Genomic DNA, 22,140 nt, shown 5'->3' with positions numbered 1-22,140 from the left:
TTAAAAGAAGCAAGGTACTATACATAAAAAATATATTCAGTGCAGAAAGGGATAAAGTCGGTCAGTGTGGGGGACGTGGTACACCCACAAAGCTGGTTGGCACGTGCCAAGGGCGAGCCTCTCCCGCACGCGGCGTACCAACTGGACCGGACCAGCGCTGCAGGATCTCGGTACATGCTCCGTGTGTAACGGTCAATTATATGACCGTTGGGGGGCGAGTCCCCATTTTTTTTTTTTTTAAATATTTATAGAACTGATGATTATGCCCGAATTAGCAGTTTTTGCTTTACACTTAACAGCCTCTAGAAAGATTACAAACTGCGTGAAACTCATTTAAGAAAATATTAATCTTATCTTACTTCTTGAATCCTCTACATTAATTATGAGCTGGCCCTTCTTTATTTTATCAAATACTAGCAAATAGCAATGGAACACTCCGTTCTTCTTGGCTAATGTTTCCATTCCGCCGGAGCTTCAATTTTTTATTTATTAATTATCTTTTATCTTTGCTTTAATTTGTGCAAACAAATATTACTGTTCCATATATAAAAAAACTTTTTCCTGTTGAAAAAAAAAACCCTGAAGTAAATATCTCAATTTTAAATTAACAAGTTTTGACAAAGTTGCAAGACTACTGCATGTAAATATAAAATCAAATCCTTCATCAACAGTTGAATGAGATTGAAACTGTGCATCACTTGTACTTCAAGAAATTTTAAATATAACAATCAAGTAAATTGATTAGAGAAGGTGTTATTAAATTTAATTTAATTAGCGAACAATATAAAAAAAAATCATTTAATCAATATTTATGAATTGATTTGATTTGAGAAGCCTCATCCGCCACATCATTCATCCCCACTTGATTCGAAGATAACTTGTTAAACAAGACTCCATACAAGAAGCTACGCTCGCCCCCGCTTTACTCCTTCACTAATTACCATAAATAACAAAGGTTAAATTGAATTAAACTAACCTCAACAATTACCACCACCACACCTTTTAACCTTTACCCTTTTTTTAAAAAAAATTTCCTTTATTACGTGGGCCACTGCAAAACTAAAATATAAAAAAAGACTCAAAATCCACTTTAAAATCCCAACCGTTCGCCCAACTCCCACTCGAAATCCAACGGTTCAAATTCCATCATAAACCGCGTCCCTACACTCGCTCTATATATATCTCCCTCCGCTCCGGCACACTCGTCACCCAACACTCTCACCACATACTGTTTTCACTGCAAAAGCGCAAACACACGCGCACAACAAAAACTAAAATGGTGTTTTCAAATTCCTGGATTCTTCCTCTAAAAGTTTTCTTCATTTCAACTGGCGTTTTATCCATAGCTTTGTTTTGCAAGAGTTCTGTTCCATTTGTTATGGATTTTTCAGTCTCTCGAGCTCCAGTTATATGGAGCTCCTTTGTTTCTTGGCTCAAACCTCCCTATCTTTACATTATAATCAACGCTATCATCATCATTATTGCTGCTTCTTCGCATTTGTATCAAAACGATCACGTACCCAGCACTGACTCGACACCGTCAGATGTGGAGTACGAGATGAAGTACGAGCAGCAGCAAATGATAGTGGTGGCGGAGGAGGAGAATAAAGCCACGGTTTTTGAGGAGAAGAGTGTTGTGGTTAGTGGTGATGATGCTCAGGTGGAGGTTGGTAATTATGGAGATGCTGCCCCGTGGACGCCGCCACAAAGAACGGATTCGTTGGAGATTCTTACGGACTTTGATTTGCTGGCGGAGGAAGAGAAACCTCTTGTTTCTGCTCGGTTCGGTCACCGGAAACCGATTAAATCCAGTCCTGAAGGTATTTCTTATTTAAAATTTTATTTTTTTTAATTTCTTAAAATATTTAGATGTGATTTTATCGTATATCACTCTATGTTGGATAATTTAAACGTAAAAGGTTTTTTTGGTCGGCGGCAACGAGGTGTTTGCGGCGGCGTTGACGATCTTTTTCGTTTGACTGTTTTATTACTATCTTTAGTACGTTTTTGAAAAAATTTAAATTTAAATCTAAAAATTTGAGTCAAAACGACGCTGGTTTAGTTGTGACAACTGTCGTTTTACTTGCTTTTGGGGACGGAAGAACGTTGAATTTCAAATATGGCGTCTAGGTTACGCACAAGTTTTAGAAGTCCAAAACTGTCCTCCTTTAATTTTGAAAGAATTTATTATTTTTTTTTCGGGAAAATGCATGGTGATTTACTTAACAGTGGTAAAACTTTTAAATTTTGAAGATGGTAAGAAGCTGAGGGTGACGAAGCCAAGACGACATGAGACGTTGGAGAACACGTGGAAAACGATAACGGAAGGGAGAGCAATGCCATTGACGAGGCACATGAAGAAATCGGACACGTGGGAGAATCACGGCCGTCAAGTCAACGTGGATCCGTTGCTGGTTAAGAAATCGGAGACGTTCAAGGACAGGACTAATTTCCAGTTGCCACCTGTCAACAACTCTCCCGGTTCTGCAGGGAAGCTGAGGAAAGAGCCATCGCTGAGTCAGGACGAGTTGAACCGCCGAGTCGAGGCGTTTATTAAGAAGTTTAACGACGAGATGAGGTTGCAGAGACAAGAGAGCTTGAGACAGTATCAAGAAATGATCAGCCGTGGGATATAGGTTAATTTTATTTTATTCTGTTTTTTCTTTAAAAAAAAAAAAAGAAAAGCAAAAAGAAATGGGTTTATTTAGTATTAGGAAAATGTATTTTTTTTTTTTCTCCAATAGGTTGAAGGTTGGGGTTAAAATGATGATTTTGGTGTTATATACAGATGTGATCTTGATGTGCGTTTAAGCCATGATAGAAAATGGTCTGTAAAGGAAAAAACTAAGGCAGTGTAAGACTTATAAGTGTTCTTATTCATTCAAGTATTTAATGAATGACTGATGCATTTATTACTAGTAGTAACAAGTATTTCTCCTTCTTTATCCCCCCAAAAAAAAAAAATGTATTTCTACTTCTTTTTGTGTATTCATTTTTGGCAAAAAAATTACAGTCATGCCCGTTGGCTGAAAATTTTGGTGATTTTGGTGTTATATACAGATGTGATCTTGATGTGCGTTTAAGCCATGATAGAAAATGGTCTGTAAAGGAAAAAACTAAGGCAATGTAAGACTTATAAGTGTTCTTATTCATTCAAGTATTTAATGAATGACTGATGCATTTATTACTAGTAGTAACAAGTATTTCTCCTTCTTTATCCCCCCCAAAAAAAAAAATGTATTTCTACTTCTTTTTGTGTATTCATTTTTGGCAAAAAAATTACAGTCATGCCCGTTGGCTGAAAATTTTGGTGATTTTTTTTTGTGTAATATTTGGATGATTCATCATATTCATGCGGTGCATAACATGAAATGTGTTTGTTTGTGTGTGGATTTATTTATGCTAATTGGGCATCGTAAACAATGATGAGTTGATGGGGCATCCAGAAAGTGATTGTTTGTGTTTGTCCCCCAAGTGTAAAAAGCAACTTCAAAGAATGTTGAGATGGAAGATAAAAAGAGTGGAAAAAAGAAAAAGATTTGAAGGCGCCCAAAAACCTGTGTTGGTGCGAAGAAAACTTAGACAGCAAATGAAGGAGACAATGGACCCCATTTTATCTACAGACTTTTATTGTAGTGTTTGACGATTGCTTCTTTCTTTCTTATTACATGCTCAGGTCGTCTTTGGTTTGGTTTGGTTTGGTTTGGTTTTAAGAAAGGAGAGGAGAGGGGAAAAGTGAAGAGGGGATGAGAGGAGAGAATTTTAAAAATTAATTGTTATTGTTTGGTTTCACCTTAAATTTGAAAGGAAAATAAATTATATATTTTTTATTTGGACAAATATATTCATTATCTTTAATGTTAATATTGTTAACAAATCTATTCAAAAAAAAAAATTGTTAACAAATAAAAAAATAATTAAATTATGAATTAATTTAATATAGAAAATAACTTAATAACAAAAAAACATTTAATTTTATATTTTATTTTTAATTAATTCGTTATTATTTTATAATCAAAATAAGTACATTGCATAGTTAGTTATATGTTTAATTTAGTTTCTCAATATTTATAATTATTGAAAACAATAATATGTTAGGCTATTGAAATTACCTAGTTACATAGAGAATTTTATTTTTTAAAATAAAAATTATGCCACCGTTGACCGTCGTTGACCACTGCCGTTGATTGGCGTTGACAACCATCTTTTGTCCCGTTAAATACATAATAATAATAAAAAATGGACGATTTACTTATTGGAAGTATTAATTTTATAAAAAATACATTATATAGTTGGAAATATGAGAGTTAAAATTTTCCCAAATATTTAAACAAGATTTGAGGTAAATAACAATGTGTATTATCATTTCTAGCTCCATAGAGTTGTAGATCGGCTCATGTATCTTCGGTGAGTCTCCGGTGACGGTCCAACGATTCACCTTAATACTTTTTCTTTTTTTCAAATAAATTATCCTATTAATTTAAGAAAATAAATATAAATTATTTGCACTTTAACTTATTTTAAATTAATTTTATTAGAGGATAATAATGGAATTTTATATTCCAATAGATGAGGAAATTTGAAATCATTACCCATTGATAAGGAATACAAATTTTTCAATTTGATAGAAATTGAATTTTAATGGAAATTCAATTCCGTTAAATTTGGTCCAAACAAATATTGGAAAATGAAAAACAAATTAACCAAATATTAGAAAGTGAAAAACAAATTAAATTTTTTCCCTCTCCCCACTCCTCTACCTCCGAGCAAACATGGCCGTACTGCGGGCTTTCCTCTCATTCCCCAATGCCCCGGCAAAGCTTTGTCGCTTTCCACCGACGAACAGAACAGTGACGTGGTCGTCGCGTAAATTATTGCTACCACTACCTAGCCCCATCCGGAGTGACATCATCAATATGGACAAATCAGAATATTCAAAGGGACTGAACACATACAAAATTGCAAATGGACAAATCAGAATATTCAAAATCGATTGGTCCCATACAAAATTATAAATGGAGACTATGGGACTTGACTAGCTTACAGAATCTGTAAGCTACAGACTGCAGCATCAGCCGTTGGATGTGGTTGGATGTGGAGTGAGAAACTAAACAAAAGAAAATCGGATGGTGGGATGACGGGAGATGTTTGTTACAGAATCTGTACCATAGACAGGTCCGGAGACTATGAATTCAAGTTGTAACTCACAGTCAATCAATAATGTGAGATTTTGTTATAAAGTTTCAAGTATAGTCCACACTTCATATTTAAAAGATGTTCTTTGAAATGTCAAAAAAAAAAAAAAAAAATCTGAATAGCTCTAGACCGTTATATTGAAATGCTCCACACCCGAGACAAGTTCTGATTGTAATCATGCAGATAGTTACATAACAGGACAGAGAGAAAGGTGTAAAACTTCTGGTATGGCTCTAGGTTAACATGATAACTATTATTTCATTGTTAATTCTCAAACACATCAGAAAAAATATTACGATAACAAAGGGTAAAAACCTCATATCTCGGCACATTTGATAGAAATATATACAAATTCAGAGTACAGTAAACACATCTTTGTGGAAAACCAAGTTTAGGCAGTTAGAACACAATATGATGCTTCAAAATTTTACCTCCAGAGACAATCTCTCTCTGAAGTAACGTCTGATAATCATCAAGCTTGTTTCAGTCTCTTTAATCTTGCCAATGCACCAAGGCGACTCTCACCATCTTTTCCATTAGCATCAGCAGAATTATCTCCATCCTCTTCACTCCCTTCCCTCTTTCGGGCTAGACCTCCATATACTGCTGATGGAACATCTTTTTGAGCAATTTCCACTTTCTCTTCCTCTTCTGAATCACTTTCATCTGGGAGTTCAATGTCTTCATGATTTGCTGTGGTTTTTATACCTCCATCAGTTTGGGACTCCACTCCAGCACTCACAAATCCCACTTTTCTGCTGCTATCCTTGGCATTACCATTGTTGGCTGCAGGGGCTAATTGCCTTTCCAGAGCAGCCATTTCATCTTCATGCACCCCGGCCTGTTTCAATTTGTCCTTTGCATCATCGATGGATAATCTTTGATCTTTCTGCATAAGATACTCTGGAAGAATAAAATGCGTCTGAAAAAGGGGGGGGGGGGGGGGGGGAAAAGGGGAGAGAATTAGAATCAATTCAAAAATGCTAAATATAAATCGGAATATTGAAAAATACACAAGAATCTGAAAAAGAAATTTCAAACATCTTGATCCAATAACACTTCAGGACATTCCTTTACGTGTTCCATAGTTACTCCATTCTAAATCCAAAACCCTTCTTTCAGTTATTACACCAATTGAAATGGCAATGCTAAGGGTCCGTTTGGTACTGCTGTTGAGGAGCAATAGCTTAAAAGCCATAACTGTAAAGTGTTTGGTACAACCAACAACTGTGACTTTCAAGCCAAAGCGATTTTATCAAACAATTGTTCAATTAAAAAACTTAAATATCTTTACTAGTTTTGTCAAAAATATTATTTAATGTTATATTTACCAAAACAATAAACTTTTATATCACAACTAGAGCAATATTTTTTCACATGGCTTTTATGCCGCAGCACCTCAATACCAAATGGAAGTCTGCCTGACAGCAGCAAGAAATCACACTATAGGAAATTTTAGCAATCAATTCACAGACCACAGGTGATATTCTTTTCCACTAGTATTACGATTTATTTGTAGTCCTTCGAGAGAAAGAAGCCTACAAAAGCATGTTCCCTACTAAAATACAATTTCTTAACACAAAAATCACTCTTTACTGGGCAAAAAAATCCAGAGTAACAACAAAAAGGAAAAATAAATTACCTGGCTATAGCTTGCTGAAACACTTCGCTTAATACGCAACATTTCTCTGAAGGTGTCTTCATTTCCATGGTTCACCTCAAACTCATGCCATCTATTCCAGAATTCAGTATCAGATCTTGGATCGGCAAATTGAGATGCAAACACATATATCCCACGGGCCCTGTCAATTTCTCCCAAGCTCTTTTCTAATTCAGCATACTTCAAGCACATCGCCTTCACATCCTTGTCTGGAAGTCCGGATTCTATTGCTTGCTCATAAATTTCCCTTGTTTTCGGGACACCAAAAATTTCAGCTGCTCGAGCAATGTATATTTCATACATGCCCAATTTTTCATGGTTTGGAACTGCCTTAGTTGCCTGATCATAGACCTTCATAGCTCGCTTAGCTAGACCATAATCCTCCTCTAGCTTAGCATATTGAAGGTATAAAGGTTTAACTGCATCAGCAGGGGCCTGACAAACATAAGAAAAGAAACATGATAAGGTCAGAATCATTCAATCCAAATACCAACCAATAATAGTGCACAGTATACATGCATGAAATAATCAATTCTATATCATAATTGTGGTAAGAGATAAATAGCCCTCAAGAAAGCATATGATTCAATAAATCTAAGGTAATGTATTTCTAGGCAGACCTCCCTAATACCCCTAGTTGCCCCCTTGACTTTCTGAATGGATGTTCCAAAAATTGGTACAAGATTTCTCATGGTACAGCAAAAGGCAAGAGTAAATTGGAAATCTCCCTATGAACTTTCACATGAGATTGGCACAATCATGCAACTTTCATGCAAATCTCAATGAAATTTAAAATTCTGCAACTTTCATGCAAATCTCAATGAAAGTTAAAATTCATTAAGATGTAAAATGCTTGAGCCCACAAAATTTCTCTTCATACCCATTTACTAAATAACCCATAAAAAAATTGGAAATTAAAATTTTACTCTATACACCCAATTATATGCCAAAAAATATCCTCACTCAATTTCAACCTAACTATTATACCACTAAATAAGCCCGTTAACTAATTAACAGATCTACAACTCAAAATATTTAATATGTAAAATAGGCTAAGAGCAAATCACTTAATTATAGATATGAAATTCCACAATTGAAAAATTTTCTGGAATTAATATGTCTTCTTTCTTTTTTTCCTGTGCACATTACACAAAAGCTTCCCAAGGTCTTTAATTTGTTTTATTTTATTTTATTTTTATCTACGTCCTTTCTTTCTCAGTCATCAGAGCTACCCACACTTTACCCAAAGTGCGGAACTACCCCAGTTAGGAACATTCAAGGCATGGGACACTTTGCAATTTAACATAAACCCAAAAACATCTCCAGTTAATCAAATTTCAGATATTTAATTTATTGGTAAGAAATATGCAAAATTAATAGCACATTTGGACAATATTAAGGAACTGTAATTAAATTAAAATGGCACAATGGTCTTAAAAAATCTGTTTATGATTCATTGAATTCCAATCCAATCAAAAGTACGACAATTTTTTAGATATGCCAAAGGCTCACATGTAGAAGCATTTTAGTACCAACCCAAGCAATCGTAATAAATACTAATTTTGTAATAGAAAACAACAACTATTAATCCACATTATGTTTGATACTGAATTAATATCCACGCTTTAATATCCACTATAGGTGATACTGAATGAAAAATTTAGGGTTTCAAGATAAGAATATTAGATGGGTGTAGAGGGTGAAATGTTTTATTTAGTTAGTAACAATTTGTCCTTAATGGTAAATTTTCATATGGATATTTCAGGAAAATATTTTATACTGAAAAGTGGGTTTAAAGATCATTTTTCTGGGTTCAAGGAGCCTCAGCCAAAGCAAAGAAATTATACAATTAGGAATTTCCACAACCAATTAAAAAATATGTACGAAACACACAAACACAACTCAATAGGCTAAAGCTTACAAACTCCATTAACCAGACTCATAAGCACTCAATTGCCAAACAGATATACAGGACATGCAAGTAACTATAAGCATAGATAAGAAGGCTAAGGAAGTGCATACCGTTTCAACGGCATTTTCAAACAACTCTCTTGCCCGTTCAAGTTTTGTCTTCCCATATCTCTTAACGAACTTTGAGAGGTATGTGACCCATATATCTTTAACATGAGGGTACTTAAAAATCTTGACACCTCTTTCGTATACTCTGAATGCATCTTCAAAGTATTTATGCTCCTGTACAACATGAAACAGTAAAAAAAAATGTGAACATACAAAGTCCACTAAAGGTAAAAGGAACGTGTAGAAGGAATACATGAAGCAATGTCCATACTTCCAGAAGCAGTGCATAGTTGATAATAATCTGAGGCGTGGCAATCCTTAAATCTAGTATGCGCTCATAAACAGCACGTGTTGACTCCAAGTTACCCAGGCTCTCCTCCAAGTCAACATAAAAGGTCCAAAGCCTCAAGGATTTATGCAGCTTCATCTGAACAGGTTCATTTCCATCAGCAGCCACTGCATATGAAAACGTAAGTAAATGGCTCAAAGGTTAGTAATGATTCAACCTGGTTACAAATCAAATTGTGTTTTCCAGACAACCGCTGATAAGCAATTTCAAACGCCATGTAAAACACAGCAGAATCACTGTGTTTGTATTTCTGAAATGGTAACATAGTATACAAAAATTGAAGATGCTATTAATGGTATAGAACCCACAATACCCAGCCTCAAAGTATATATGGTAACATACAAAGTGCTAATTGGTTATATGAGGTTTCATGCATTTTGAAACCCATCAGTTTATACTACACTTTATAACCTCTGCTTTAAACATGGAAAACATATAATGACACATTTGATAACATTTAAGCACAAATACATTCAATTGACAGAATTAGAGAGCACAAAGAGGAGATAATGACAAGTAGTTCAAGCAAATAAACAACAGATGAGGATAAGTTAGGGTTACCTCTTCGTCTGACCTCAACTGATGGCTCTGCTGTGGCACGCCTCATCAGCTCCAATGCTCCTTTGAAATTTTTATGCCTTAACTCCATTTCTGCCCACTCACACCAAATGCTGGCCAGGTGGTCCACAGTTTTATAATTAACTTGCACAGCTTTGTCAAAAATAACTCTTGCATTGGCAATATCTTTGTAAGTCTCATACAACTTAGCAAAAGCAACCCATAGAGTGTGGGGCTTCCCCACTGCTTTCATGGGATCAACAGTCCGCACTGCCTCTGTATATGTCAAAATCTGCTTAGTTGGGTTACCCTCAAATATCTTGACCCTTCGATGCCACTGTTCCACATTATGCGGATTTTGCCTCAAGAGAACACTATTAGCTAGTTCCGGTCTTCTATTCATCAGATGCTCCAATCGGGCCAACCTCAAATCCACATCCTTGACATCATGCAACCAAAATCCATTGAGAACCTTCTTCACAAACTCAGCCATTGATAAATTCACATCCAATCGAATATCTTCATCTTCTGCTGAACCATGCTCCTCATCATCTTCTTCCTCCTCAACGCTCAAATCTGGTTTCGCCATCTTAGCACTAACCATAATCTCCTCAAACTGTGAGTATGAATCAAAAATCACACTAAAGTCCCTCACAGTAACCACTGTCATCATCCCTTCCTCAAAGATATCCCTCGCCTTCTCAAACAACTCTCTCCTAATATAATAATCAGCCAATGAAGTCCACAGCCTCCCCACCTCATCCGTGAACTTCCTAATCCCACCCCTAATTATGGCATCCACATTAAGCCCCGAAATCTCAGTCGCATGTGTGGTTAATAAATCACACAACTCTAACCACAACCTGTGTTTAGTCTTCCCCTTTATCGAATAAAACTGATCATCATTCAAAACTGAAGCTAACCTCTCTGCCGCTTCTTGCCAAAGCTTTGACTTCACCAAAAACTCAATAAAATCCTCAATATGGCTTGGATCATACTTCAAGTACCTTCTGTAAACCCTAAGTGAAGTCTCTATTGGAATTCCCTCTTGCTCCACAAACCTCAAATAGATCTCCCAAATCCTATCGTGCTGTGTCACAGGCAATGCACAAAGCGCCCTATCAAAAGTTCTGCGTGCCTTAGTAATAAACTTTTGACTAGTTAATGTCTCCAGATACATAATCCAAATCCTGGGCATCTTGTGCATCGTCACAAGAGCCCTTTCAAAAGTATTATTAAGGGTTTCATACTCCGGGTGAGTGATGGGTAAGTTCTTTACTATGCTCAAGCGCTCAATTAAGTATGCATGCCACAGCTTGTAGCTTCCCGGCAATGCTTTTAGAGCTCGCTCATAAATCACGAAACGCTTCTTAAAAGGAGCTTCACGTTTCGCTACCAAATAGCGCCACCAGAGCTTAAGACTAAAAGGGTTTCGCAAAAGCTCTTCTTCATATAAGAGGTCGTCTTCTGAAGGGTATAATTCTTTTGATATAGCCATTAGTATAAGCGAACAGAATGAATAGTTGCCCGACTTCTAGAAAACTAGATACTGGAGTGGATCCCAAATTTTAATCCAAATTTTAAGACACTGAAACAAGGCTTGCAGACTGCTTACCAACAAAGTATAATTTTTATACACTAAAGGCTGCAATTTCCAGTTCCAAGAAACTTGATTCAATAAAGGGTGCCGTATGGAGCGAGCAGCGGCAATGACCGGCGGCGTGCAAGCAAGCAGCAGTAGGGGTCGATTCACGCAGCAGCAGGAACGGTGGCGATGTAGCCACTTCAATAAAACGTCCGGAAACGATGTTGCGCCGGTGGGATTTGCTGTGGAACAAACTGTGGCAGCGTTTTTTATGGTTAGGGTTTTGTGTTTTGGTAATTTTGGTTTTGGGGTTTGGTATCTGCTCTGCTACGCTTTCGTTTGATTTCGATTTTCCATTTTCTTTTTTTTTTTTAAGCAAATCCTGATCCTAACCCGCATCTCAATTTAAAAAAAAAATGTGGGACGTAAAATTCGGACGGAATTGGCACATTCCGGATCCGATCCGGATCCGCATTTTAGTTTGCCATCCCTTAATTATTTTTATTTATTTGAAAAACGGCGTCAACTATTCCATGTCTAGTGATTTTGATTCTTAATAACGGTCAGTCCACTGAAAATTCAGTACTTAATAATTTCAGACAATATACGTTGAAACTTGAAACCGAAAATAATTTTTGACACTATAAAATGACGTTTTGTTAAAAACTTTTTTTGTGTTGCTACAGTGCATCTTGAAGAAAAAGAAAAATTACATGATTTTAAAATAAATTTGGTGATTTATTTTAGAAGAGTGTGTGTAGATGTTTGATAACAAAACAAGTAATAAAAATATATAAAAGAAAGTTTTGTTATTTAAAATAAATTAATTTGTTATTAATATCACAGGTCCGGCTACGGTGCAACGGTGATACGGTATCACCGTTGCATCCAGCCGTTGGATCCACTTGGATGAATGGATCCAGTGGGATCCAACGGCTGGGTGCAACTACCGTATCACCGTTGCACCATAGTTTTCTCCTAATATCACAGACATTAAGAAAATTATTGCACTTTGCATTTATAGCATCTCATTAGTTCTTAAAAAAAAAAAAAAAAAAAAACTAAACTACTGGATATATCCACACACAGCAAGTAACTATTGATTTTTTTATACACTAAGCTGAAGTGGATAACGGCCTTGCACCACCTCATTAGCTGGGACTGTATTAGCTATTCGAAGACTCATTAAGCTTCTTATGTTCTGCTTTTGGCATGCTCTGTTAACATCCACCCGCAAGCTATATAGTCTAGGAAGAACATTTAACTTGTTTCTAAAAGAATGAAACTGGCCATAGGTCGAACCTTTAGTAAGCACGTCAGCAATTTTGTCTTCGTAGGGAACAAAATAAACTGCCATTTGATTATTTTGCACATTCTTTCGAAGATGTGTATATCAAGGTCAGTGTATTTTGGTTTTAGCATAATACGCTGGATTGGCGGCCAAAGCAATAACTCTTTGGTTGTCGCACCACATGACTGGTACAGCAGTATGAATCTTCAAATTTGATAGTAAGGCTCGAATTAACAATACTTCAATTGTAGGTAAGGCCAATACTCTACATTTTGACTATGTGCTTGATCTTGAGACAATATGTTGTTTCTTTGAAAACTAATAGACTAAAATTGGGCTAAGATATTATGCATATCCAACCACTGGCTTCCTATCATCTCTATAACGTGCCCAATCAAAAGTTATTGAAACAATTATCTCGCATATTGCCATAATAGTAAAATTAAAGACCATAATGAATTGTCTCTTTGATATACCTTAGTAACCTCTTATAGGCTTGCTAAAGTTCATCTAATGGAGTTAACAAGAATTGACTTAATTTATTCACTGAAAAGACAATTTCTAGTCTTGTTAAAGTCACATATTGTAAAGCTCCAATGATTCTTTTGTATTGTAAAACATTATAAATGACTATTCTTGAATCATCGGTGAGGTAACAAGAAGCTTCCACTAAAGGTAGAATTGGACTGCATGTTTTCTCATCATGTTTGGATAGTAAATTAGCTAGATACTATCCAAACATTCCAGCCTATTACCTAGATAGTAAAAAAAGTATTGATCTAGATACTAATTAATACCAGTGACCAGTGGCGGACCCAGAAACTAAAATGAGTGGGGGGCTTAGTTTAAAAAAATTTATTTAACTTAGATTTTTTTTAATATTCACTTGAATACATTTTAAGTCTTATAAACTCTAATTTTATTACTTTTTTTTTAAATTCTAAATAATAATAGTAATAAATTATTTTTTTAAAATGTGTGAAAATATCATTTTTCGAAGTAGTTTCCACAAAATATTTAAAAAAATAAAACAATGTGACTAATGGGATTTGAACCAAGGTTTTGAAACCATTAAATAACATTCTTACCATTGAACTACAAGTCTTTTAATATATGAAAAATGTGTCTAAATTGTTTTATCTAACTTATTCATAAGGGGCTTGGGATACATTTAAAAAGAAAACTTAATGGCCCAGGGAGGGCTGAAGCCCCTCCTGGGCCTTAATTGGGTCCGCCTATGCCAGTGACGAAACCTTCCAGCCTATTACCTTTGACTGAAGCAAGAACTTGACTTATCCACACCATAGAGTTATTTTAATCTAATTTCACAGGAGCGACAAAGTCATATAAGTGTGATTTTTCATTTGAGTTAACCATCAACTCTTATATCATTTTACAAAAGTGTATATAGTGTTTGGTAACAATGCAAGTAATAGGAAATACGAGAGAAAGTTAAAAGAACAATCTGGAAACTAATTTGTTATTAATATCACACTCACTTAAGAAAATGGTTGCACTTTGTATTTGTAATAGCTGTATAAATTTATGGAAATATCTACATGTAACAAGTAACTACTGATTCATTTATACATTAAACTGAAGTGGATAATTGACTTGCGACATCATTAGCTGACATTATATTAGCTACTTAAAGACTTATTAAGCTTCTCATGTTTTGTTTCTGCACGTTTCACATATACTACCAATTAAAAAAAAAATTAGTTCAAGATGGATTGGTGTGGTTCCTCTACGCCTAAGACACTAGAATATCGAACCATAAACAAAGAAAGGCATACGAAGAAAACATATTGCCTAGTAATTGTGAGGCCCCACTTATTGACCGAAGAAGAGAAAAAATAAAAGAAAGAAGTAGTTATACTATAAAATGAACTTTTGTCAAATAATGAATGATTTATACACTACCAAATAAAGGTTCATTAGCGAAATGCATATAATTTAGGTCAAACACATATGTTATTAAAGAAAATATGTATTGGAGGATTGATAAAGTATAAATTTATTTTTTAACTTCTTACTATTTTTAAAAATTGTATGAAAACTACCCGGTTATATTATTAGGAGACAAGGTGAATTATGCTGCTAGGATTATGGTAAATTTCGAAACATCAAGTTTATTTAAAAATGATCAATCTTATATCAAGAGAGAAAAAAAAAAAATTTAGAACAAAAGACATGGACGACTGGTTTTCTCCTTACCGGTACAACGAGGGTGCGGTACACCTGGCAACTACAATAAAGAGACGAGTAACACTGCAGCCCGTGGAGCGCAGTTAGGGAATCAAACCGACCCGTTTTTGTTTGAACTTTCCATGTAATGGAACAAATGGACTTATTTCGCCCATTAATGTGGGGTGTTATCAGTGGAAATAAGAGAGATGCAGCACTAACGGCAATCTCTTAAGCCCATTTACTCCCTCCATTGGCCTCAAATGAGCCCAATGATCAAAAGTCCGCAACCAAATTAATTCCAATCATCGAACAAAACCATGAAGTACGATGCACCCTCACCCAGCGAAAAAAACAGAACAGATTTTCGTACAGAATGACTGATCATCCCAACTGCTACACGTAGATGCCGTAAGCAATAATAATCAACTCGAGCCCACACGCAACCCTCTGTTCCCTTCATCATATCATCTCTCTCTGTATCCCTCTCTCTACCCCCTGCAAAGCAGAAAGGTTCACGACAATCAAAGCCGCGTTTCAACTACTCTTGTAAGTCTTTTCTTTCTTTCAAGTCTTTCTTCTCTCCTTTCCTCTCTGGGGCCTTTTCTTTTCATCGATTTAGCCATGATCTGAGGTGAAAGATTAGTCGCTGCATTTGATATTTTGATTTGTAATTCTGGGTTACTTTACTTTTAGTTTTATGTATTTTTATGACCTGTTTCTTTGTTAGTCTCGTCATTTTATCTTTTCATGTACCGCAATTTAACAGAAGCATCTGCTACGTTTTTGTCTTTGCTTATTATCTATCGTAATATATTTGCATTTTAATTTCTGGCTGTAATCTAAAAATTACTTTTATTGTGTTTAATTGAATTTATGCATTTGTTATCCTAGAATACTCCGTATAATTTTTTGTATATTGAGAAGATTAAGTGGATTTGATTGATTTTATCTCATTTTCTTGCCTTTATTCTGTTGCATTTTTTCTTGCAGTGAAGAAGATTAGTTCTCTTTGCGCGTGTCCCGTTCTCTTCTCCAATCCTCCACTATTGCTTAAAAAAGAAAAAAAATTAAAAAAAAAACCCAAAATTTATCCAACCCCTCAAACAGTATATACTTATAAATAGATTAATACATCTAAATACCCCAATGGAGGTCAAGCTATGGAACGACAAGCGCGAGAGAGAAATGTATGAAAACTTTGCTGAGCTTTATGCTATAATAAAAGCCACAGAAAAGCTTGAAAAAGCATATGTTCGTGATATTATTAGTTCCTCTGAGTATGAAACAGAATGTCAAAAGCTCATTGCCCATTTTAAAACCTTATCTTCGACCTTGAAAGATATTGTTCCGAGCATTGAACGGTTTGCTGATACATATAAAATGGACTGTCCGGCTGCTCTGAATCGCTTGGTCACCTCTGGGGTGCCTGCTACGGTGGAGCATAGAGCGGCTGCAGTTGCCTCAACCACCACCTCTGCTGCCATTGTGGCAGAGTGTGTCCAGAACTTTATTACTGCCATGGACTCTTTAAAATTGAATATGGTGGCAGTTGATCAGGTGCATCCGCTGTTATCAGATTTGCTGGGTTCACTCAATAAGCTGACTATTCTGCCACCGGATTTTGAGGGGAAAACAAAAATGAAGGACTGGATTTCAAGGTTGTCAAAGATGGGTGCTGCAGATGAGTTGACCGAGCAGCAGTCCCGGCAACTTCACTTTGACCTTGAATCCTCATACAACTCATTCATGGCAGCTCTTCCTAATGCTGGTACTTAAATTGATGATCTAGGTAAGCTTGTAAAGATTATCAAGCATAGTTGTTTTGTTTTGTTGATTTCATATATAAGATAGTTTGTTGTTTGAACCTCATTGATGAGTGATAACTTGGAAGGATTCTTATTAATTTTGTAATTGCTTATAAATTTGGGGATATGACTGCATTATTGTACTGAAAAATTGATTGTTTGTGCTGATCTCGAAAGAGATTATTATGACCGATCGAGGTGCTCTAACTTTCAAGCTGCAGTTGTTGTGGGAAAAAAGTTATAACCATGAAATAAATGTTAATATTATGTAGCAAATACAATTTTTAAATAATAATTTTAACAAATTTAGTAAAGATATAATGCATTTTTTATTATAAAAGTGTAAAATCAAATCAACTTAGCTTCCAAGCTACACCAGTTAGTTAGTGTTTACCAAACATTTTAGTGCTATAGCTTTTAAATTACAGTTGTCCAACCTCAATTCTAAATAGGTCTTTTGTATGGTTTATTATTAACATGGATGAATACTTTTTACTGTTATTTCATCTAATACTGACACTGTCATCGATTTTTTTTGAGCATTGTGAAAAATCTGTACAAAGGCATGAATCACAACTGCAAGTCGTTATTTACTTTTTTTTTGTTTTATAGTTCAGTTGATTGCTGATGGTCTTGAAACCTGTGAAATCTATCCAGGAGATTTTCCTCCCCAAAATAAGCTTAATTCCTAAAAGAAATTTGACCTTGTCAAAGCTATCATTTGCAAAATATTCACTGATTTCTAAAGAGGCTGATTAGATATCAGCATCTATGTGTTGATGGACATGTAGGGCATATGGCTTCAATTTGTGAAGCTAATATTAATTTGAGTTCAGTGATTTAGTTCAAGGAATTGAGATTTAAGTGTTAGAAAAAGATGTAGTGTCTTTCAAAAACGGAACTCACTCTATTTTTGTGTTTCTTTTCATTTTTCATTTTGTTCCTGGGATCTTGGATACAAGAAAACTAGGTAAGAGGGTGTTATAAAACTTCTTCTAATGGTGTCATTTTGCCTTATTAGGATTGCTTTCCGAGATTGTATTGTAATTGTACTCTCTTGGTTAATACCTTACTTTTATTACTTTTTATTTCTTCTTATTTCTTTTAATCTCTCAATCAACTGGACTCACCTGAAGCCTCGCCACCACCCCCAGACTATGATATGTGTGGTTTTGGTGGATAAGAAGTAAATAGGGAATTTATGTGTTGTGAAACTGTGGGTGCCAGGCTGCACTCTAGTAGAACCGGAAATGCTTAGTGCAGCATTTTCAATTTTTTCTACTACTTGAATTTTTGCCTATTCTTTTTTGAATTAAAACACTTGATATCTTAGAATTATAAATTGACACACATATTGCTTTTCCTTGTTGGTATACCTCTGGAAGACAATTTTATATTAGCTATATAAACTTTTAATTGGTATAAAAAACACTCATTTCAAATAGTAAAATTATCTTAACCCACATTAGAAGAATAGTTTGTAGATGATCAATATGGTGGCGGGTGGATCATCTGCCTTTATTAAGTAAGGAAATGAGAATTGTTCTTCAAGAATCCTCTGGAAAGCATATGTGCGACTAGTTAATTTCTCAGTTTGGACTGTGCTTGCAAAAGTAGTATCATTGAAATTTGGAGAAAAATTGTCTATGGTTGAGGTTAGATACTTACATATATTCTCAATATCACTTGCACTGTTGTAATGTGAACCACATTAAGGTCATCCGCCAGTATTTTCCTTGTACTTAATGTTGACCGCGGAACATGAGAATTCAAGATCAGAAGATTGTTGTGACAAGAAACTCAAATTCACACGATATGATTCAAAAAGAAGAATTCCAGGTTTGTTGGCTTTGCAATGCAACAATGCTAAAAGGAGGGTAAAAAATAGGTTGAAATGCGGAAATGCATTCATCAAATTGGTTTCAAGCTAATTTTACAGTAATGTTCATTGCCTTGATTTCTTCTCTGTTCCATGGAGCTGTTGTTTAATCCAACCAAAAAGCGGCTTTTTCCTTTTTAATTCCTATTCTTTTTCAATAGAGCATTTACATGACGCCACGCCGCTTGGATCCCTCTTTTCTGGCGCAAACAAGAAATTACACAATAGGATTTCAAAAATGTGCAGGAACTTCCCATACTCCCATTGGAGATGCATGCTTCCTTCAGAAAGGAAATATAACTTCTCCATATTACTTGAGATTAAAATGTTTGTTCGAATGGAAATCATCAGAATCCTTGTTTTGCAAGTTCTGAATAAAGAATTATCCCCATTATTAGTATTATTACTACTACTCCTAATACTCCCTGATGATCATCATAATATGTGGAAAGAATGGCAACAGGATAACAATAATGAGGATAATAACCGCAATGATAGCATAGCATGTCCATTTTCTCGAGCCTTTCTGTAATTCCCTGGCCTCTTGAAGCTGCTCAGTCCCCCTTCGAACAAATGAATTTGCGTGTGCAACATGACTTTCAATGTCATTAAGCTGGTGGCCTTGTGCTTCCACAAGAGCAGCCATATCCAGGAACACCTGATGAAGCTCCAGCAAATTCTTCTCTATCTCTTTTATAGCATCATGTCTCTCTTGAATTTCTGATATGGTATCAAGAATTTGACCTCTCCCCTGTTCCTGAATGGCCTTTTGCAAGAAACTTTCACTTTCACCGCTAGCAATCAAATTCTCAATCGTTTCTTCGTCCGCTTTCTGTCCTGTAACTGTAAAATATCTCCGTTCCACTGTTTCCTTATACTCATATTGCATTTTGTTTCTAAAATTCTGGAAATCATCCATCAAATCCTTCAGTTTTTTCCCCAACCCGCTAACAACAGAGGTCCTGGTTCGATCAGATGATGAACCGGGACCGCACCCAGGGATGTTGCGGCTGGCTGCATTGGACCGTTCCAAGGCTTCAAGCTTTCCTTTAATGATCTTGACACGCTTCAAGACTTGCTGAACGTCAGCGTCCATTCGGGCACGAAGCTCTTTCATTGTCCTGGCATTATGAACAATTTTGCTTTCCTCATTGGCTTCTTGTAATCTCTTGTACAGTTTCTCAACAGTTTTCATCTCTGCCTTCACATTCTCAACATCTTCAAAAAAATTATCGAGATTGTCACGCTCTCTCCCTGCCTCCATATCATCTTGATATGCCTGCGTCTTCAGATCGGTGTACTTTTTGAACGAATTTGAGAACAGATCATTCATCTTGAATGACTTTCAAAAGCAAATTAATATTAATGGAAGCCGGCCGGGGTCGGGTCTTGTCTTTTAGATTGGTGAAGTCCAAGTGAAAACTGTTGTGAAAAACCGTGCATGCAAACTAAGAGCTTAATTAATGCTTCATGCATTCAAAATCAACATGAATGGAACCAGTAGTACGTAATGAGGATGGGAGGAAGAGAGGGGAGGTGACAAAAGCAAAAGTGTCACCAACAAATGGACGTAAGGGCCACGTTCCCTTATTTTTAGTGTGCATGATTGGATTGGAATGTATGTGAGGCTTAGGCTTATTTGGGAATCAGGACCAACTAAGCTTTTATCTAAAATACCATTTGTCATAACTGGCTTTTATTCGATTGTTTGGTTGACTCAGTCGTTTCTTTTTCTTTCCTCCAAACCACAGAAGCTAGCTGACCGTAGAGAAATGCTAGCCATTGCTAGAACAAACACACATTCTCAACAGACAGACATGTTACAGACATAAATGTTTTTTTTTCCCTTTTTTACTTCGTCAAGGGCTCGACGTACTTAACTGTTTTTCTAGCAAGTTCTGCTCTTTATCCATCCTTGAGAGTGCGTTTGCGAGTGATGTGTGGAAGTTAGGCACAGCAGCTGCAGCTGCAGCTTAAATGTTACAGTACCTCACTTCCAAACGCACTCTCAGAGCACTTGAAGCTGTTCCTGAACGCTGCTTCTATAATAAATAAACTCAGCATTTCTCTAAAAGAGATTAGTTTACCATTCTACTTCACTTATGAAGTTTTGATATCGAAAATAGGCAGATACCCTATTATCTTTCTGATAATTATTGTACCCTAATATGCAATGGTCAGCTCACAAAATTGTGATGCAATTTGTATCCCACAAATAGTGCGGCAATATGCAATGAATGTCACATGCTAGATAATTATGATTTTTATATCATTTTTATTGTGTTAATTATGTACAATAATAAAGTTCACATTCGTAAGCGTAGTATTTCTATAATAATTAGGACCAGTTTGGTAATATTATATTTTTTTAAAATAATTATTGTTTGTTGTGCTATAAAAATAATCAATTGTGAAGATAATCATTTAAACATTTGGTAAAAATTATTTTTAAAAGTACCGTAGATTTTAAAAGTATTTTTAAAAGTGCATTGTATATATTTAGTAGATCTTATTGTTAAATTGCTGTAAGAATATAAATAATTAAATTGAGCATAATAGTGAACAAAATTTATTTGTATATTTATAAACATGCATATAAAAATTTTTAATTTTGTATATATAATAATTGATAACTAAAATAAATATTTATTATTATTTTTTTTTATTATTTCAATATAATTTATAATAATAATAATAATCTTTTTAAAGTTGATGATTTTAGTTTCTAATTAATGAGGGTAATTTTGATTTCTTATAATATCTATGAAAATATTTATGGAATTATATTAAAGACCCATTTGAGATTGCTTGTCAGAGGTTTAAAAGTGATTTCACAAAAACTAAAAGCTAATTTTGGTGTTTTGTAAATTTTTTAGAAATCCATTTTGGTAAAATCATCCATAGCACAATAGATTTTTAAAAGCAGGGAAGCTTTTCAAAATCTAATTTTAATAATCACTTTTATACTTAATATAATTCCACATATATCCTCATATATATTATAAAAATCTAAAATTATCCTTATTAATTAGAAAAAAAATCATTCACTTCAAAGAGATTATTATTATTGTTATCAATTATATTGAGATAACAAAATAAATAATAAAATTAATAATCTAAAATATTTAGTTTAGTTAATCAATTATTATGTGTACACAATTAAAAATATTTTATATGCATGTTTATAAATTGTAAACAAACGTTACTCAACATTATGTTAAATTTAGTCATTTATATTCTTACAGCGTTTTAATAGTAAAAATTTGCTAAATACATACGATTGCTTTTAAAACTCACAACACTTTCAAAAATAAAATTTACTAAATGTTTAATTAGTTCTATTCATAACTGATATATTCATAACTGACAATTTCTACAATACAACTAACAACAATTATTTTAAAAAATACAACTTTACCAAATCGACCCTGAATATAAAAGTGATTATTAAAATCAAATTTTAAAAAACTACTCATTTCCTACTTTTTAAAATCTATTGTAGTATAAAATAATTTTACCAAAATGATTTATAAAAAAATTTACTAAATATCAAAATTAATTTTTACCTTTTTAAAATCACTTTTTGGGCTCTAAAAGATAATCACAGG

At 34.7% G+C, this 22,140-nt stretch overlaps 4 protein-coding genes across 5 annotated transcripts; 2 read left to right on the top strand and 2 right to left on the bottom strand.

Moving 5' to 3' along the window:
• The first annotated feature begins 1,195 nt into the window (after positions 1-1,195).
• LOC102624543 (hypothetical protein) lies at positions 1,196-2,918 on the top strand. Its single transcript, XM_006467820.4, has 2 exons — positions 1,196-1,820; positions 2,254-2,918. Exons 1-2 carry the CDS (start codon positions 1,277-1,279, stop codon positions 2,634-2,636), a joined length of 927 nt encoding a protein of 308 aa, XP_006467883.2. The 5' UTR covers positions 1,196-1,276; the 3' UTR covers positions 2,637-2,918.
• Positions 2,919-5,430: 2,512 nt separating this feature from the next.
• Positions 5,431-11,824, bottom strand: LOC102624825 (uncharacterized). The gene is made up of 5 exons (XM_006467821.4): positions 9,786-11,824; positions 9,147-9,331; positions 8,879-9,049; positions 6,839-7,291; positions 5,431-6,118 (listed from the first exon to the last, which is right to left on the bottom strand). The coding sequence occupies exons 1-5, from the start codon at positions 11,278-11,280 to the stop codon at positions 5,669-5,671; spliced, it is 2,754 nt and encodes a 917-aa protein (XP_006467884.1). The 5' UTR covers positions 11,281-11,824; the 3' UTR covers positions 5,431-5,668.
• A 3,388-nt stretch (positions 11,825-15,212) lies between these two features.
• On the top strand, positions 15,213-16,804 carry LOC102625108 (vacuolar protein sorting-associated protein 28 homolog 2). 2 transcript variants are annotated; one of them, XM_006467822.4, is made up of 2 exons: positions 15,213-15,394; positions 15,839-16,804. In XM_006467822.4, exon 2 carries the CDS (start codon positions 15,995-15,997, stop codon positions 16,622-16,624), a length of 630 nt encoding a protein of 209 aa, XP_006467885.1. In that variant the 5' UTR covers positions 15,213-15,394; positions 15,839-15,994; the 3' UTR covers positions 16,625-16,804. The 2 variants fall into 2 exon arrangements, with proteins under 2 accessions (XP_006467885.1, XP_024951175.1); XM_025095407.2 differs by having other exon boundaries at positions 15,213-15,479.
• Positions 16,805-18,542: 1,738 nt separating this feature from the next.
• LOC102625398 (syntaxin-124) lies at positions 18,543-20,537 on the bottom strand. Its single transcript, XM_006467823.4, has one exon. The coding sequence runs from the start codon at positions 19,863-19,865 to the stop codon at positions 18,948-18,950; it is 918 nt and encodes a 305-aa protein (XP_006467886.1). The 5' UTR covers positions 19,866-20,537; the 3' UTR covers positions 18,543-18,947.
• Between the last annotated feature and the right edge of the window lie 1,603 nt (positions 20,538-22,140).

The sequence above is a fragment of the Citrus sinensis genome, chromosome 2 (genome assembly GCF_022201045.2).
Source record: "Citrus sinensis cultivar Valencia sweet orange chromosome 2, DVS_A1.0, whole genome shotgun sequence".
Taxonomy (NCBI): Eukaryota; Viridiplantae; Streptophyta; class Magnoliopsida; order Sapindales; family Rutaceae; genus Citrus; species Citrus sinensis.
Note: the sequence above shows the minus strand (reverse complement) of the source record. Positions and strands in the feature narration are given on the sequence as shown.

Coding starts and splice junctions, on each gene's coding strand:
- LOC102625398 (XM_006467823.4), bottom strand. CDS start 19,865: ATGAATGATCTGTTCTCAAATTCGTTCAAAAAGTACACCGATCTGAAG.
- LOC102624543 (XM_006467820.4), top strand. CDS start 1,277: ATGGTGTTTTCAAATTCCTGGATTCTTCCTCTAAAAGTTTTCTTCATT. Junction 1,821..2,253: donor GATTAAATCCAGTCCTGAAG/GTATTTCTTATT, acceptor TAAATTTTGAAG/ATGGTAAGAAGCTGAGGGTG.
- LOC102624825 (XM_006467821.4), bottom strand. CDS start 11,280: ATGGCTATATCAAAAGAATTATACCCTTCAGAAGACGACCTCTTATAT. Junction 9,332..9,785: donor AGTTGAGGTCAGACGAAGAG/GTAACCCTAACT, acceptor TTTCATATGCAG/TGGCTGCTGATGGAAATGAA. Junction 6,119..6,838: donor TTTCAGCAAGCTATAGCCAG/GTAATTTATTTT, acceptor CCCCTTTTTCAG/ACGCATTTTATTCTTCCAGA.
- LOC102625108 (XM_006467822.4), top strand. CDS start 15,995: ATGGAGGTCAAGCTATGGAACGACAAGCGCGAGAGAGAAATGTATGAA.